This window comes from Cyphellophora attinorum (assembly GCF_001299255.1).
Source record: "Cyphellophora attinorum strain CBS 131958 chromosome Unknown Contig4, whole genome shotgun sequence".
Taxonomy (NCBI): Eukaryota; Fungi; Ascomycota; class Eurotiomycetes; order Chaetothyriales; family Cyphellophoraceae; genus Cyphellophora; species Cyphellophora attinorum.
In genome coordinates this window covers 1012026-1029931 of record NW_017253232.1, presented here as the reverse complement: position 1 = coordinate 1029931, position 17906 = coordinate 1012026, and the positions used below count along the sequence as shown (strand labels likewise).

The window sequence follows — 17906 nt, the reverse complement described above, 5'->3', positions numbered from 1 at the left end:
CCGGAGAAAATCCTCTTCCGGCTTTTCGTCAGACCAAAAAGTTCAATTCGGAGTTTGTCTGGTAGAAGACGAAGGCATTTGCAATGTTCGGTAGAGCGAACAGATTGTGACAATGTCGAAGAAGAGAAAGAGGGACGGCACTGAGGTCGATGTCGACCTTGTCAGCATCTACAACAATCTCGCTCACGAACATGAGTCTGTCCGACTGAAGGCCGCCCAGCAACTTCTTTCCAAGGCCTTCTCCGATGCTTCAACAGAGGACCAAGTCAGAGCGATCTTGAGACGTCTTTTTCGCGGACTGTCAAGTAGTCGAAAAGCCGCACGCTTGGGCTTTGCAGTCGCACTGACAGAGTGTCTGTCTCAGCTCAAGGTGTCAAATCTCGAAACAAGCTTTCGACCATCTGAGGTTGTTGATATCTTCGAGGCAGCTACAGAACCAGAAGGAGGAGCACGCGGCCAGGAGGAGCGCGACTATTACTTCGGTCGAGTGTTCGGCGCTGGCGCCATCATACAGTCCGGCATTCTGTTCGTTGCGGAGGACCGAAGTCTTTGGAAAAAGCTCCTTGTTCTGTTATGCGGAATCGCCCTCAAGAAGCCATGGTTGAGACAGGAGTGCGGCTGGACTCTGTTCCAATTCTGTGCCAGCGTTCCGGCCGATACTGCAACTCTTCAGCCCTTCATCGAGGACGTCATTGCCGTACTCAACGAGCATAAGCTCATCCGCACTCCTGAAGGCGTGGCTATTTGGCTAGCAGCCAAGCAAAGCTTGCCACATGCAAACCTATCAAAGCACGTCTGGAAGCATTCACATCCGCTGGCCTCCAAGGACGTCAAGAATCTCGCCGAGGTCATGAAAAACGCACGTACGCAACAGCTAGACGATGAGCACGGCGCACAAGGCTCAACCTCCTGGTCGGCTAGCTTGCATTTTGCTTGGGCAGTGGTGCTCGGCTCGCTATATCAAAAACATGAGCAAGGTCACCCGAATGGCGTCAGCACAGCAAGTACCTCTCACGACTTAATATCCTTTGCAGAGTTTTGGAAGGCGGCCGTGGACGAAGGTCTGTTGGCCGCTGGCAGCAGTAATGAGAGAAAACTCTGGGGCATACTGCTCGTCGCTCAGGCAGCATCCACTGCCCCAGCCGCTCTGCTGTGCGACACATTGAGTCCGAATGCGCTTCATGTGCTGATGCTTGCATTCACGTCCGAAGGTCGCTACTTACATAAGATTGCGCAGGGTGCATTACAGCAACTCGAGAAGCGCATAAAGGCTGAGCGGTGGCACAGTGCAGCCAATGCACCTGGCGACTGTCTTGCTGCTATTCTGGAGGCCACTGATTACGCTGACTTTGATCAGGCAACAAAGTCAAAAATCTGTCCAACGTTGCTGGACAAGGGTGACCAGAGACACTCTCTGTCCCAGCTTCGCAGACTGCAGACCGCTTTGCGGGCTCACACAGATCCAGCAACGATTAGGAAGTCCAAACATCTGATCACCTTGGAATACAAGCTCCTTGCCGCATGCATTCGGAAGCTTGACTCGGATCAGGGTGACGACGCTAAGTCAATGGTAGCTGAAATACTAGGCCACGGCCTCCATCGCATAGACGACGAGCCAGAACAATTACGACAGCATGTCAGAGATCGTAATGCGGCAGCATTCGAGCAGCTCGTGAAAGCTGGGTCGAGTGGCCAGTCGCTGTTCTCTCGTGTCTTGAGCATACAAGACCTGCTGGCAGACCTCTCAGACCCTGCCATACGACAGGTACTCGAAACTGCAGCCAAACGGGTACGCAAACTAGAGAAAGCCGAAAAGAAGCATGCTCAGCAGCAAGAGAATGCGAAAGCGAAAAGCAGAAATTCCTCCTTGTCAGACGGCTATAAGCTACTGTACTCTCTCGTTGCATTCGACATTTACAACGGCGAGCAGGAATCCATTGAGATCATGCAAGATCTGCTAGAAGTCGTCCTGCCGGACATGAAGTCAGAAAACCCGTCCACCGATCCATTGATTGAAATATTACTCAGCTTCTCGTCCCGTCCTTCGAGGTTCCTGCGGACGCTGACGCCAATCATCTTCGAGTCTATTGCATCAGGGATAAGCTCGAGTGGCATTGCATCGTTGACTCGCGTGCTCGCCAGCAAGGAGAATTCCCAAGGTCAGCAGGAGATATTCGAAGCAGCGGACGATGCAGAGTCAGCCATGGATGTGGACGGCTCTGAGGAGGAAGGCAGTGGCGATAGTGACGACGAAGAAGCCGAAGAGCTCGATTCCGACGTTGAGCTTGTAAATGCAGACCATCGGTCGGAAGAGCACAGCAGTGACGAGAGATCAAGCTCAGGGTCAAGCTCAGGAGCAGAGGATGACGGAGAGGAGGACGACGAGCTAGCAGCCTTTGACGCTGCGCTCGCCGCCGCGCTGGGGCCTGCGAAAGCCAACGGGACCGCAAACGGCAACGAAGAAGACCCTGGCTCCGATTCCGACTCAGACATGGATGACGATCAGATGATGGCACTCGATGAAAAGCTTTCGGAAGTCTTTCGCGCTCGGAACCTGTCTAGCAAGCCTGATAAGAAGAAAGCAGCGAGGGATGCCAAAGATACAATTGTGAATTTTAAGAATCGCGTCCTCGATCTCATGGACGTGTACGTCAAGCATCAACACCTGAGCCCAGCTGCAGTCGGTTTGATACTTCCACTCCTGGTCAGCATTCGCACGACACAAACGAAGCAGATCGCCGAGCGCTCGGCCAAGATCCTCAAAGACCTCTGCACACGGTGCAAGGGACAGAACGTCCCAGTCTTGCAACTGAGTGAACTAGACGAAAGCGGGTCATCTGCGTTGAAATTACTGCAAGACGTACACGATGAAGCATGCTTGGAGGCGTCCAACATTCACTCGTCGGCCGCAAGTCAAGCGAGTATCCTTCTATCGAAAGTCCTGATCAGGAGCGGAATCGGTATTGCTAGAGTCACGGCAGTCTACGCTGCGACCACGACGAGAATGCTTACCGACGCGAAGTGTAAGGTGCAGCCAAGTTTCTTCACGGACTGGAACAACTGGTGTGTGAGTGCAAGAGTGTGGACTACAAAGTTGTTGGCATGAACCTCTGCGTAAGCAGCAGAATCTCTACGCGGCATGTCAATATCTTGACATCAACCGTCTTCCAAACATGTAATTAGCATATTCCGTACCTACGATGTCCCTGTCGGAGTGATACTGAATGATGACGAGGACCACAACAGAAGCGTCGCATCTGTGCTAGGCCATTGTACTATGGAATTTGATTGCGTTAGTCGAAAGCCCGTAGATCTTGTTGAGAGTCTCAAGTCCGACACATGGACGATAGAGCGCGACAGATCGATTTATATAACGGTTTGAGGATCTGCAGAAGCATACGAAGTAAATGCACCTCTCCCATGGATCTATGGTTCAGGCACCTTGTATGGTGTAGTCATAGCCTGTGGCGTGGGGAGGTCATTGGTGTGATTCGCTTTTTTGACTCAGCATCCTCTGCACTGGGGCTCCGCTTCTTACAATGAGGTACACCATCGAAAAACTTCATGCACAGCGTCGTTCGCTCCGCTTTGTTTGTTGAGCAGTAGTTTGCGTATATCCACCTCCCGTCCTACCTCACTCTAGTCTGTCTGTCCATCTCCAGAAACACATAATGTCACGCCAGCTCGCGGACAGGTGGGCTCGCTGCCGATACATTGATTGACTACTGTCATAAAGTACTCATACACCGCTCGCCCTTGCGCACGGTTCAGGTCATCGCAAGCCTGCGGGCCACGAACTCGACACCCTTCGCCAGTTGAACACTCACAATAAAACCAATAGTCCTCAGAGAAGAGACTGAGACAGGATGCACATATCGCAGAAGCTGGCTCAGGCTGCCAGCCAGCAAAAGCCGACTTTCTCCTTCGAATTCTTCCCACCGAAGACCGCTCAAGGCGTTCAGAATCTCTATGACCGCATGGACCGCATGCATGATCTAGGTCCAGCTTTCATCGACATAACATGGGGCGCAGGAGGCAGGCACTCGCAGTTGACATGCGAGATGGTCAGCGCAGCACAGTCCCACTATGGCCTGGAGACATGCATGCATTTGACTTGCACAGACATGGAGCGAGAGAAGGTCGACTCAGCACTGCGCCAGGCGTACAAAACAGGCTGCACAAACATATTAGCTCTCCGCGGTGATCCGCCCAGAGATCAAGAAAAGTGGGAAGCCAAAGCAGACCAATTTCGATACGCCAAAGATCTGGTCAAATATATCCGACAGACCTACGGCGACCACTTCGACATTGGCGTTGCCGGCTATCCCGAGGGCTGTGAGGACCAAGAAGATCCAGATTTGCTTATTGACCACCTCAAGGAGAAGGTCGATGCTGGTGGCACCTTCATTGTGACACAGATGTTCTACAACGTCGACATCTTCCTAGACTGGGTGGCCAAGTGCCGCAAACGTGGCATCACCGTTCCGATCATACCCGGCATCATGCCCATCTCGACGCACGGAGCGTTTTTGAGGCGAGCCGACTGGACCAAGTGTGACGTGCCACAGTTTTGGCACGAAGCGTTGGAGCCGGTCAAGAACGATGACGCAGCAGTGCGCGACGTCGGCAGAGACCTGGTCGTGGAGATGTGCCAGAAAATCCTTGACGCTGGAATCTACCATTTGCATTTCTACACCATGAATCTAGCCCAGGCAACGAGGATGGTGTTAGACGACCTTCTCCTCACGCCTGCAGCGTCCGGGACGCCAATCGACAAGCCTCTGCCATGGCGGCAATCCCTTGGGCTGAACAGGCGAGATGAGACTGTGCGGCCTATCTTCTGGCGTAATCGCAACACATCATACGTAGCGCGAACGGCTGACTGGGATGAGTTTCCCAACGGACGATGGGGCGACAGTCGTAGTCCTGCCTTCGGAGAGCTTGACGCCTACGGTATTGGTTTGAAAGGCACGAACGAAGCCAACATCAAGCTATGGGGCGAACCAAACACCTTGAGGCAGGTCAGCAACTTGTTTGTCAGGTACCTCAAAGGAGATCTCGATCGTCTACCGTGGAGCGAGGGCCAGATGTCCGCGGAGGCGACGGTCATCAAGGACAACCTCATTGATCTCAACTCCAGAGGCTTCTTGTCCATCAACTCGCAACCTGCTGTGAACGCAGCAAAGTCAACCGACCCGATATACGGCTGGGGACCTAAGGGAGGATATGTATACCAGAAAGCGTACCTTGAGCTGCTTGTGTTTCCAAGCGTTATAGACGAGGTCATCACGCGTTTGGAGAAAGATCAGAATCTGACATATTATGCCGTCAATAAGAACGGCACTCTCAAAACCAATGCGCCTGACGAAGGGCCTAACGCTGTCACATGGGGCATCTTCCCCAACCGAGAGATCGTGCAGCCAACGATTGTCGAGACAGTGTCGTTCCTGGCCTGGAAGGATGAGGCTTTCAGGCTGGGTCAGGACTGGTCTCGATGCTACCCAGCCGGTTCAGCTACCCGAAAGCTCATTGAGGAGATAATGGACGAATGCTATCTGGTCAACATCGTCAACAATGACTTTCACCAAACTTTCGAGATCTTCGAGATCTTCGAGGGTCTCCAGGCGGATGATTTCGACAAGGAGTTTCATTCCACAGCCCAAAACGGCCATCACAATGGTGATCGTCAGGTTGTCAATGGTGACAGCAAAGCTTCGGAGGTGGAAAAGGCAATTAGCAATGAGCCAGCAAAAGTGCCGTTTCAAACCGCACTCAGGCCTATCGAAAATGGGAGCAAAGCGAAGGCACGAACAACAGAAAAGTGATTGATGGCTTCTGCAAGATACGACCTCCTCTTCGAAACGGCGTTTAGGCAGCATGGAGTTGTCATGAAATATGAATGATGAGAGGCAGCATACTCAACTATGATACCCCTGGGAAGACACGGAAAAGTTCCAGTTGATGATATTTGCGGTTACTGGGCATTGACAGCCTGCATCAGCTCGACCATGCGCTGTAGTTGGCTGATTCTGTGATATTCGAGGACTCTTTTCAACATTTGAGCACTCGAGAGGACGGATGTTGGAGTCAACCTCCCACCGCGCCTCCGCAGAGAGAAATACCTAATAGACAGCAGAATGAATGAATATCGCAAGTTCGTCTCATGATCGACCTGACCAGGCGAAGAGCACACAGCGTAAATATCTGGCCCTAACAATAATGCATCCTTGTTTCCCCAGCGCTCGAATATAATTCCAGATCTTCGATAACCGAGATCGCACCTAGAATGCTTGCACCGGGAATTGAAGATCGCTGTTTCCCATGGTCTACCGTCTCCATCGTCACAAACATAGTCTACATCAAAGCTCATATCGCACAGCTGCCAGCTTTGACATCGGTGTTAAGCAGGTACGCCGGTTCGTTACAGACAGGCAACGGCGCTCACTGCCGGCACGTGTCATTCTGCTGCATCTGACGTCACTTTGACTACTGCACATCTTCCCACTTGAACTTGGTCCAGTTGATACCGACTTGAGCACAACCTGGCCATCTTGTCCTACAGGCCGTTCACTTCATTAGAAAAGTTTCTTTTCTCTTGTTTAAGCTCCTCTATGATCGTTCTGTCGACGCGTTATCACTGAATCCAGCATGACTAAAGAGCCAGGTTTGTCCAATTTGGACGTCGATTACGTTGTGTCGTACCGTGTAGATTCTAAAGGTAGGCGTCAGGATCCGGCCATCTCTGCACTTACTGACTCGGGCCAGACAAGGAAGGATCCATCAGACAGTTTAAGGAGCTGATCAGGGTACTTGCTGAAGTTGGCTTGACATCTGAAGTACGGACAGGCGATGATACCTCTCTGCTCGTCTTTGTGAAAGCGGCAGACGAGGATGTTTTGGCCAAAGTCGTCCATCGGTCTCGCATGAAGGACTGGCTTTATGGCGTGCGACAAATACAGCCCGTCGGAGATGCTGCCACAGCCTTGACGAACGATCCTCTCACGGACGCTGAGCGACACAGACAAATTTATCACATGATCACTGGACTACGGGAAGACGGGGGAGCTGGAATTACTCCTGAGTCTGGTCGATGGAAGAATGTCGAGTCGGTCTTTCCGCTTCACGATCACGCAAGAAACAAGAAGTGGTTGCTCGACTTCGCGAAGAAGACCTTCTTGACCCCACACGATCTGGACGACATCAAGGACGCTGTTGGCGAAAAGGTAGGGCGACGTCTCAACATTCGCTTTGATTTGCTGACGTACCCAGATCGGATTTTACTATGCTTTCCTGCAGTCATATTTCACCTTCATGATCTTCCCAGCTGCCTTTGGATTCTCCTGCTGGGTCTTACTGGGCAATTTCTCTGCTATATACGGCATTGTCAACGTTGTTTGGTGCCTAGTGTTTGTCGAATACTGGAAACGCCAAGAGCAAGAGCTATCTATTCGTTGGGGTGTGAAGAACGTCTCTGTGATTCAGGAGAAGCGTCGCGATTTCAAGCCTGACACCATGATTCGCGATACTGTAACAGGGGAGGATGTTCCACACTTCTCAGGCAAAAAGCGACTTCAGCGACAATTGCTACAGATCCCGCTGGCCATCCTATGCGTGGTCGGTCTCGGCACCATTATCGTGACCTGCTACTCGATTGAGATCTTCATCTCTGAGGTCTACAATGGTCCATTCAAATCGGTCCTCACCTTCACTCCGGTCGTCCTTCTCACCTTATCGATTCCTCCTACGTCGACTTTTCTCACGTCCTTCGCGGAGAAACTCACCGCCTACGAAAACTACGAAACTCAAGACGCTCACGATAAGGCTATGACCTCGAAAGTCTTCGTCATCAATTTCCTGACTTCCTACACGGCCATATTCTTGACGGCCTTTGTGTACGTGCCCTTCGCCACGATTCTTGTTCCATACCTGGATGTCTTCAGCCTGACTGTCAAGCCCTTCGCGGAGAACGACGCTCAAACGAGAGCTCCGACTTCAGAGTCCTTCAGCATCAATCCGAACCGCCTCAAGAATCAGATGATTTATTTTGCGGTAACCGCACAGGTTGTCAACTTCGCTACAGAAACCATTCTGCCACTAGTCACACAGAAAGGCAAGCAAAAGTACAACGAGATGCAGGCCTCCCGCGCTGAACGTCATGGTGGCACCTCTCCGACGCCTGATGCCAACGATACCCCAGAGGAACGCGACTTCCTGCGTCGCGTTCGCCAGGAGCTGCGCTTCCGTGCTACGATGTCACATCCGATCTACGCGAGATGTGTATTCAGTTCGGCTACCTCTCCCTATTCAGCTCAGTCTGGCCATTGACACCCGTTTCGTACTTCATCAACAACTGGATCGAGCTGCGTGGAGACACGTTCAAGCTGACCACAGAGTGCAGACGGCCAAACCCTGAGCGCGCCGACAGTATCGGACCATGGCTTTCGAGCCTCGAGTTCCTTGCCTGGCTCGGAAGTGTGACTACTGCAGCAGTATGCTACATGTTCAGCGGAAGTGATGACCCGGAGAAGGGCGGATTAGGTCCAGACGGTCGTCCACATCAGATCAAAGGCTGGGCATTGCTACTCTGCATCTTCTTCTCCGAGCACATCTTCCTCGTGGCAAGACTGGCAGTGCGCACGGCTTTCAGTAAGCTTGACTCGGTCAATCTGCGCAAGGAGCGTTCCGAGCGCTTTATGGTGCGCAGAAAGTATCTCGAGGAAGCTGGTCTGAGCGATGCAGTCAAGCCATTGGGCAGCGGCAACGAGAAGCTGTCCACGAATGCAACCCGAGCGCTCATTGACGAGAAGGGAGACGCAGACGTATTGGGTGACATTACGCGGAGCTCGCTTGAGGAAGACGCTAGACAAGAATCACTCACCGAAGACAATATGGAGCCCGCCGCGAGACGATTTTGGGGCCGGCAGCGAACTTGGCGTGAATCAGAGAAGGTCGGGCTTCATCTCCTAGAAGAACTAGAATGGGGAGGTGCGGAAGGAAAGAAGTCGAAGTGAGGCGTAGGGGCAAGCACAAGAACCAGAGCACTTCACAAGACGTCTTGGTCACGCAGGCTGGAAGCTTCAATTTGTCGAGCTTGAAGGCCCTACTGAATGTCACGGTGTTGACGAGTGATGATCTGTAGTTGGATGGGCTGACAGCAAGGTCGTAATCTATCAGTAGGTCTCACACCATTGCTCGAACCAGCGAGAGTCTCTACAGGTCCGTCATTTCACACTGCTGTTACCGTGTCTTGCGTAGCGTCCACCGGCATCTGCATGTGACCCATGTCTGTGGAGGCTACCCAGGTCGCGGTCACCGTCAACCGGTCTGACATCCTATATTTGCTGTCAACCGGCCTGGCGATTTGGAAAGAAATGTCATCCGGTCTGGTGGGCGGCTGTCAGTAACTCCCCTGGCTCATCCGTACATGTGTGGTCCTTTGAAGCCATGCTGTCGGTCCCGGTACCAACTCTCGTCGCAGCCAAAGACTAGTATCCTTGACTCGTGCCTACTCACTGAATAGCAATAAGGCTTTGTCCATGACCCAGCTCAAACGTTTCTCTCTTCTTACAGAGCACCAAACATCTCGTTGCCACGACTCGCAACACCTGTCCAGGCGGGCTGATTCCGGCCATCAGGACCTCCCTGTTCACATCCGAGCTCTTCTCGTCGTACTCACTCACGTCTCCATCTCCTCCAAGCTACCTAGGCAGGTAGCCGTGTCTCTCTCCGCCTTGCGCCTTCCTCGCCGCAGGCACTCCAGTCATCTCGGCAGGAAGTAACGCATCGTCGGTCACTATCAAATCAGTGTTCACGATCATCAAGGTTCGCTTCAGAAGTGGCGTAGGAAGACGCAGGGCATTCACTCGTATGGGTGGAAAGCCCTGTAATAGCTTTGGAGATGGTACTACTGCTCTCGGTCTGTCATCGTTCGCTGGTCATCTCCCCTCGTTCCGGGCGCGGCACAGGGGACGATATAACTGCTGGATTATTTGCAAGGGCAATCGTGATGGCTGCGGACCGTAGCAGATGACGGCAAGAGGACCTCGTGCTGCCAAAGTGAATACGTGAGTGGGATGCTGTTTTGTCTCCCTTATATTGCTTTCTTTTTGTTCCGCCACAAGTTGCCTCGACTCGTGGCTCCTCCGTTCTGGATTTCCGTCTCTTTCATCGATTCCTTCCTCTGACTTTTAAAGTATTGCTCCGGGCTGCTCTCCACTACATAACATCAAGTCCTCCCCGCGCTGCTTCGTTGACTGGGCTTGAAGGGTGTCTGATTTCGTGATCAGCTGTGTTCAAGTGACTGGTATTGCGCGAGTCGGTCATGCGCAAAATCCGGATCGATGATTAGCGAGGCGCTACCAACCGTCCTGCCCAGTCATGATGACGTGTGTCTCCATGTCTTGGGCAAGCTGCTGACTTCTAACATTGTGTTGCTCGGTAACAAGGCTAACATACAACTGTTAGGCAACCATGGTCGAGCGCAATGGTGAGTCGTCCCAGTAGCAATACCAGCGTCCGAAGTGGTCCAGCCAATACCAAGTAGCGAATAAGATTTCACGAAGAGAAGCCGGTCAGTATCCTCCTCGTCCATTAGCTCCGCCACCACATTCATCTGCACTGACATGAGTCCAGTCCCAGACGTCATTCAGACGCTGCCTCTCGGGAGAATCAGCAGACCATCGGCCAGCGTCCCGCAGCCAATTTATTAGATCGATCTTACTCTGCATGGTCGACTCGTGTTTCCGACCCAATATCTTGACCCTCCCCTCTAACACTTCCCAGAGAGCAGCTTCAACCTGCTGTTGCTCTGCCTGACGTCGCCGACTGCGCTCAGCGCTCCGCTGAGCTTGTACTGTTGCAAAAGCACTGTTGATGGTCGCTAGGCCATGCCTGTTGTCACTCTGCACATCCTCTTTTTCTTCTTCAACCCGCCACCGTTTTCTGAGTAGCTCGGCACGGATCCTCACGTTCTCTAGCTGTCTTGCATGCTGTGTGCCAAGAGTGCTTCGGCCATCTTCGATGGCGATGGAAATCGTTTCGATCGCTTCCGATAGTCGGTTCTGGCGTTCGAGCACAAGTTGCAGCTTGACGAGTGCGGCGATGGCTTGCAGATGGCTCTTGTGGAAAGTTCTACAGGCAAGACTGTAACAATGTCGAAGAAGGCCTTCAGCGTGGGAAAGTTTGGCTTCCTTGTACGGCGAAGCGAATCGGATGGCTTCGGTTGTCAAAGCAGATGCGTAGAGGTACATGGCTGGAATTGCTCGGCGACCAGCTTCACCTTCCGCTGGTACCGAGAAGGGCGGCTGTGCTTGAGCTCCCTCCGTTGTTGACGGTGGGGTCCAGCCTGTAACGAAAGCATGCCAGGCATGCTCGAGCATAGGCGTTGTGATCTCAGTCTGATCGTATATGGTCTTGCCACTCGACATGAGCGTGCTAGAGAACTATTAGCCGTCCCGCTTCTAAGTCGCTGTCACTTTCATTGTGCCCATCAGCAAGGCGGCATGTCTTCGTTCTTGTAAGAAAGGGAAAATGAATCCCGCAAGTGCTGTGCAATCACTCAAGTACTGGGAAAAGGGGAAGTTCTTACACAAACCGAGCCAGAATCGAGATGGGATGATCCTGTCCCAGCATCTCCCTGGCCACGTCTGATGCGCGCCCCATAATGAATTTCGTGATATTTCCCCAATTATGCATACCTAGAGTCATGACTGATTGATTGATCGCAACCAAAATATTGGGGTCGTTGCTGACAATCATGGCTCGGAACTGCTCATCCGCACATTCCAGATCGTATCTTGCGAACACGAAATCGTCAGTTGCTGTGGCATAAGATGGCGTATTTTCCACGAGATTGCGATCTGTCAAATCGGTGTACCGACTGCGCGAGTAGTATATGCACGCCGAAAAGCAGTGTGATACCCATTTCCATGAGTGGTCGTTCGCGGGCGATGGAACGGCAAAATGTACTGCTGGCGACGGTAAGTCGGGCGTTGGGTTGAAGATGTTTCGTGTATTCCGCTGGATCGACGGCGAAAGAGTCAGAGAGGCTGGACTGTCGATATCGCAGGGACTTGAGTGATCTGACGTGGTCCTGTGACATCGTGGACATATCACGTCGAAGTCAGATAACGAAGAGGTATCTGATGCACCATGACTCAACACAGTCCAAGCCTCGAGATTGTCGGCTCCATGAGACTGTCGTAGCGGATTCGAGTAGATCGTCGAATGTGCCAGTGACTCGACATCACTTCTGCCGAAACTTCTCCGTGGCGAGTGCCGTAAGTGGTTCGTTGGACGAAAACTCACACTCGTGGGTGAAATACTGAATGACTCAGGAGTGTGGTTGTGTGCCGAGTACGCGTCCGTGGGAGATGGCAGTGGAACGGATCGAGGCTCCAGCGTTGACCATTGGCCCTGTCGTGCCGAATGGGATGCAGAAGAAGACGTGGAAGGCCTATGTCGTCGTGGGCGTTGCTCTATTGGAAGGCTATTGCCGTTTGAGGCATCTGACGATGTCGGTGTCAATTTCACGAGAGCTTCATGACTGCCATCGTTTTCCGAATCCCCTTCGGAATCGTGCCCACCGTCTTCGTCTGGCTCGGGCGTGACGGCGCGGACCTGCTGACCATCTCCTTGTAATTGATCTGGTGTAACATTGGCGACCGCCAAAGCATAAAAGTCCTCTACGGTCATCTTCCGTCCTTTGATGTACTTGAAAAGATCTCGGAGAGTTCGACGGTTGCCATTGATGTCGAAAGCTGTGTGCTGAATGCCCCTATCACGCCGCGTTTTGTGGAGAACTGCACAAATCTGATACTCCTTGTCCGAGGAGTTCTTGGTAAACTTCCATGCATTCAGTCTCGACCTGCGAATATCATTAGCTTGTCCCAAGGAACAGGTATATGGCTGAAGATTGGACTGGAAGCTTAGGAAGAGCAGTTCTATGTCTGCCCGAAACATGCTCTGCGAGCATTCGATATAAACCTCATTTCCGGGTACCATCTGAGCTGTCCGAGAGTGACTTACTTGAACATGCGCTCCCTAATCGATTCGATGTTAGCGAATTGAATCACGATAGGAAGAGCAAGAATGGTGCGTTATCAGTAACATGGCAACGAGCTAGTGTATGCAATAAATGGCGGTGGGTTTAACGAAGTCGAGACTTGAGCGCAACAGCGGAGTCGGAAGCTGGGCCGGGACGTAGCATGCTCACCGCCAGTATAGAGGCGGGGCTCATACAAGCTTCGGGGACCACACCTGAATTCAGGGCACCATATCTTGGATAAGACATTGAAACCAGAATTTGTGGGATGAGAATAATGGGTCACGGAATGGCAGCTGGATGAGGAGAGTGATACTTACGTCGCTCGGAACCCGCGTCGCTGTTCCAGAATCTGCTTGACGTGCTTGAGAGGCTTTTTCTCGATGAGATACAAATAGCGAATATCCTCTTTAACCGCACTCCATTGCGCTGCCGTTGGACCCTCGAGCGTTTGTGGAGCGTCGCCATGATTCGACGCTATAGTTGCCATGAGATGTGTCAAAACACATGCATGGCTCGAGACGCGACGATCGTTGAGTCGTACTGCTGGTGAGGATGCTGAGGGAGAAGAGGAAAGAACTCGAGAGTTGCGCAAAGTTAGCGCAGTAAGGGACGCCCGACAAGTCCGGAACACAAGGCTGTTACACTTGAGTAACAGCTTTGAGTGTCAGGAGCGATACGCCTGCGGTACCGGACTTTCTTTTGCCCAGTGTTGGGATAAGAAAAGAAGAGAAGCTCCTCAGCGTGGAGGAACCATGAGTGGGAAGTGACGGCCGCAGCCTGATCGTGGGAAAGTGCTGGGCGCGCTGAGATCACCAGACTTCGGATTGTTGGACGCTCTTAGGACGGGAGACCGTTGAGGAGCTAGTACCAACCAGATGAGGTCGAACTGATAAAACGAGCTTCCAATCCCACTCTGTGTACAGAATGCTCTCAGGCGGTAATGTGACAGAAGTGACGACTATCCGCTTGTGAGAGTTGCGCCTCCCCTCCTCATTTTTGGCGGAGTGTCGGCACAGTACTTTCTGCCTGTTAGCGCCAACCGCGCCACGCCGGAATTGACAGTGGAATGATGAAAGGGATCGCGAAACCTACCTTAGGAAGGGGCCGACTGGACTTTTGGCGGCTCCAATTTCGGGGCTCCAGCGAACCAAACTTGCCCTAGCTCAAGCCCCAGGAACTGTAGGGAGATTGGTGAATAGTAGTGGCTTCAAGTCCCACCGTCATGCGGGTTTCTATCGGTAACGTGACTGCAGCAAAGATGAGGCGGCACTTGTCTGCATCTCAAGCTGCCTCACTCTTAGCAAGCAATCCGACAGAACATCAGAACATGCGGCTGAGCAGTGATGACTCTACCCTCGTGCTGAGAAGCTCTGCTCAGAAGCCTGACTGTCAATGGCGATACGCTGCAAGTCCAGGGTAATGTACCTCGCGCTTATTGTGAGATCTAATCTGTGAGACTGAATTTGGTCGACGCAGATGCAGGCTACGCACGTCACAGGTCCTATGATGGGGATAGCACGACCGGATGTATTTCGTACCATGCATAACAAAATCTATAAGGTCGCCCCCATGCGGATCGATGCGGTTGCTCCGTTGCTATACACCAAGCCAGCTAAAGCATTGCGCCAACCTATGAAGCCCCGATCTCCTGAGTCCGCATACTTTAGGGCTCTTCAGGCTTGAAGACCATGTGACCCATGACGGCGACAGCCGCCCTCGTCCTTGAACACGTTGACATCCTTCTCGTTCCGCTGTGAGTCGTCTGGGAAGGTTCGACCGTCCGACGTCCTTATCCCGAGCTTCATTAATGTAAGGTCCCGGGGAAGAGCGATGCTCCGCAAACAGACCACTTCCTGTATCTGGCTGCCTAACACCTCTTTTTCCCGATGGACACAGTTCTTGGTGGAGCTACGCTTCGAGTCGTTTCCTGAAGCATTCGATGAAAAGGTCAAGGGACATCGACAACGGATTCCCATAGGCTGATGCCTTCGTTCGGTGTGGAAGGACTCTTCGATTTACATGGGCTTCCACCACGACGCCTGGATATCGCCCAGTAAAGAAAGAAGCCGAGAGATATCGTCCTTTCAGCGGTCCCCAGGATCGGGAATCTTGACTGCTGCCGAGGGTCAATGTAAAGGACCATGCAGTAGCTCGAGTCATACGTTCTACACGCTTGTGTCCTGCGTTTGAACGGTGTTGTCGCCGGTGGTCGACATTCTCATATCGAATCGCAGGGTCTCCTGGCGCTTTCTAGCTCTGTCGTCCATTGCCAGGTAGCAGTTCCTTCGACGCCCCAGTGCAGTGCGTTGGTCGTGTGTATACATACCTCTTACCTCCATGGCGGGTGATGTGTAACGCTGCACGAGGTTGATTCTCAACACACTTACCGACCACCTATTCATCGTGAGGATCCACAGGACTCAAAATCTCGACATTGCCTGCACAAAGTATGACAAGTGTACGGGATCAACATCCTGCTGCAAAGCACAAGGAAAAGGTAGGTGTTGACAGTCGTACACCCCGCCTCTACGTTGGTGGAATGGACATCATGCTGACATCGTCGCATCACAGCTCTCATATGCAATGACGAGCTTCCTCGACGCTTCGAGTTGCGATGATCCGTGGTCCCCTGGGCATGCGGAATCGAAACCGAAACACATGCATGCGAGACACTGCCGGGTCCACCGCCTTTCGTCTCCCAAGAAACGACGCCTCTGAGTTTGGTTCGGGCCGTGCACAACACAAGACGCCAATCGGATACCATGTACCATCAACATGCTTTGGCATATCAAGCCAATCACCGTTTCGAATGACGATCGACCCGGTCATACCTCACATCCATCGGAGTATCATTGAGTCTGCAAATCCCACAGCCATTTGGTTTATGGCTTTCTGAGTCTAGTGTACAGTAACTGGGGGCGTTCCTGAGTGTTGCTGTCACGGGCGCTTATTTGATTTGGTCGATTTCCTCCATTGAATCAGTTCATGATGGACCATGTCGGCGCCCGCCATTGGCGTTGTCACCACGATTAGGTGACCTTAGTACGCCTGCACATATTGCACGGATTTGGTCATGTTTTCCAGATTTGGTTCCACGTCACAAATGTTTTGGTCAACGTGCATGTCGGTCATTCCGATCTTGCCGATCTTGTCGGTCTTGTCGATCCCTTCGCGATGTGGTCGACATCACATCGTCGTCGTCGATGGCATGTCTATCACGCCTGCTCGCTGCCACTGAGAACCCCACCCCAGCCTTCGTGTCGTCTTCTACTTTGTCGCGATGCCGTGAAGATGTCGTCGTCGTCGATGTCGATGGTTGAATCCTCGCACCTCGGTTCGCTGTTGTGTCAGTAGTCGTTGTCATGCTTGTTGCTTTCCTTTGTTGCTCGCGACCTGTATCCTGATCCTGGACGCTCAGCTTCCGCATGTCCTTATTGATGTCGGGCTTGGGTATCCTAGTGCTAAGCATATCTGGTGGTGGATGTCCAGGGCGGGGTGGCGGCTCCGGCGACGGGTCGCGACCATGCCGGTTCGTTGTAGATCTTTGTTGGTTCTGTGTTGTTGCTGAACTTCGCGACGTAGAGTCTGGAGCATCTGTAGCGGGCTGTTTCCTCTTGCTCCTCGGGTTGGTGTGACCTGGAGTTGCGCCATTTTTTCTCCGACTGTGCCATGTGTCTGAATCATTGAAGGAGTAGGGGTCTCGTCGGTAGGAACCTGCAGGAAGTCAGAACTGGATACGCCAGCGACGGGGTTGATCCCACGAGTCGCCTTTTCCTTCTCCCAGTTTCTTGAATCTTCAATAATGTCCCGACATCCAGCCTACCAGATCAGCGCACGGCTTTTCGTACTGTCACTGATTGAACTTACAACACTCAAAGTATTTCGTGCTCCTATCAAGAAGCCTTGTTTTGATGTATTCTGGCAATGTCAGACTCATTTAGCGACACAGGTGTCTATTCGTCGTACCTGTGGATTCGGAGCAGGCTTAATTGTTGCTGTGTCATCAATGAACTCTTTCAGATACGTCGCGAGGACGACAAGATCGATGTCAGAGGCCGGGACCCAGCACTGGATGTGAGTGAACGTTTCCTCATCCGATGACGATTCCGACGATGAATCTCGTGCACGTCGGCCTCTGTCACGGCCTGCCATGTCTTGAGCGACGTTGTCTGGATGCTGAGGCTGAGCGCAGAGGAGGGGTCTGATGTGGCATGTGTCCCACGGCCTTCCCCACGACTGGCTGCCTCGCAGAGGTAATCAGAAGCGCAGGACACGAGAGGCACAGCGCGGCTTAATCGTCATTGGGGTCCGACAAAAACAAAGTGGCGGCACATTCCAAGTGGCAAGGAAGCGACGTGAGGTAAAGGGAAGGGCAATCAATGAGGGTTGAAATCGAGTCAATCCCGTAACAATTGTCTGCCCAAAGTGGCACGGGTCAGAGTGAGAGGGTTACTGGACGCTCTGGCTCGGCCTGGCGTCCATGAGGTAAGGATTCGGCATTGGCCACGATGCGAAGCGGCCACATGTCGCCTGCTCACTAGGTCGGCTATTTTACTTGCTGTCTGCCTAGGTTAGCATGGCGGGATGGTGTAGTATTCCCGTGTTTTACCGGTCGGGACATGTGCCCCACGTGGAGTGGGCGGAACCAATGTCGATATAAGGCGACGAACTTCTTCCACGGCTGAAGTTCCACGAGCTGAAATGGCGCACGGAGGGCGACGAATACCGCCGATTTAGCAAGTTGCGTTGCTATGAAAAGGCGCTTCGGACAGCCCTGGAGGTAAACGGGCGTGGCCGATTCGCATCCGTAGATCGCCTTGTGGTTCGGGAAGGGGGAAGCAGAAAGAGGGGCACGCCCATG

General features: G+C 52.5%; 5 protein-coding genes across 5 annotated transcripts; 3 read left to right on the top strand and 2 right to left on the bottom strand.

The window, feature by feature from the left end:
• Positions 1-112: 112 nt before the first annotated feature.
• Positions 113-3106, top strand: AB675_6504 (DNA polymerase V; the record flags this gene model as incomplete). Its single annotated transcript, XM_018146802.1, has 1 exon — positions 113-3106. One exon carries the CDS (start codon positions 113-115, stop codon positions 3104-3106), a length of 2994 nt encoding a protein of 997 aa, XP_018003997.1.
• A 760-nt stretch (positions 3107-3866) lies between these two features.
• Positions 3867-5825, top strand: AB675_6503 (Methylenetetrahydrofolate 1; the record flags this gene model as incomplete). Its single annotated transcript, XM_018146801.1, has 1 exon — positions 3867-5825. One exon carries the CDS (start codon positions 3867-3869, stop codon positions 5823-5825), a length of 1959 nt encoding a protein of 652 aa, XP_018003925.1.
• Positions 5826-6648: 823 nt separating this feature from the next.
• AB675_6502 (uncharacterized protein) lies at positions 6649-9011 on the top strand (the record flags this gene model as incomplete). The annotated part of the gene is made up of 4 exons (XM_018146800.1): positions 6649-6718; positions 6766-7223; positions 7270-8220; positions 8274-9011. 4 exons carry the CDS (start codon positions 6649-6651, stop codon positions 9009-9011), a joined length of 2217 nt encoding a protein of 738 aa, XP_018004127.1.
• A 1560-nt stretch (positions 9012-10571) lies between these two features.
• On the bottom strand, positions 10572-13532 carry AB675_6501 (uncharacterized protein; the record flags this gene model as incomplete). Its single annotated transcript, XM_018146799.1, has 4 exons — positions 10572-11433; positions 11588-12865; positions 13027-13041; positions 13363-13532. 4 exons carry the CDS (start codon positions 13530-13532, stop codon positions 10572-10574), a joined length of 2325 nt encoding a protein of 774 aa, XP_018004049.1.
• Positions 13533-16084: 2552 nt separating this feature from the next.
• Positions 16085-17197, bottom strand: AB675_6500 (uncharacterized protein; the record flags this gene model as incomplete). Its single annotated transcript, XM_018146798.1, has 5 exons — positions 16085-16212; positions 16265-16759; positions 16807-16864; positions 16913-16963; positions 17012-17197. 5 exons carry the CDS (start codon positions 17195-17197, stop codon positions 16085-16087), a joined length of 918 nt encoding a protein of 305 aa, XP_018003731.1.
• Positions 17198-17906: the final 709 nt, after the last annotated feature.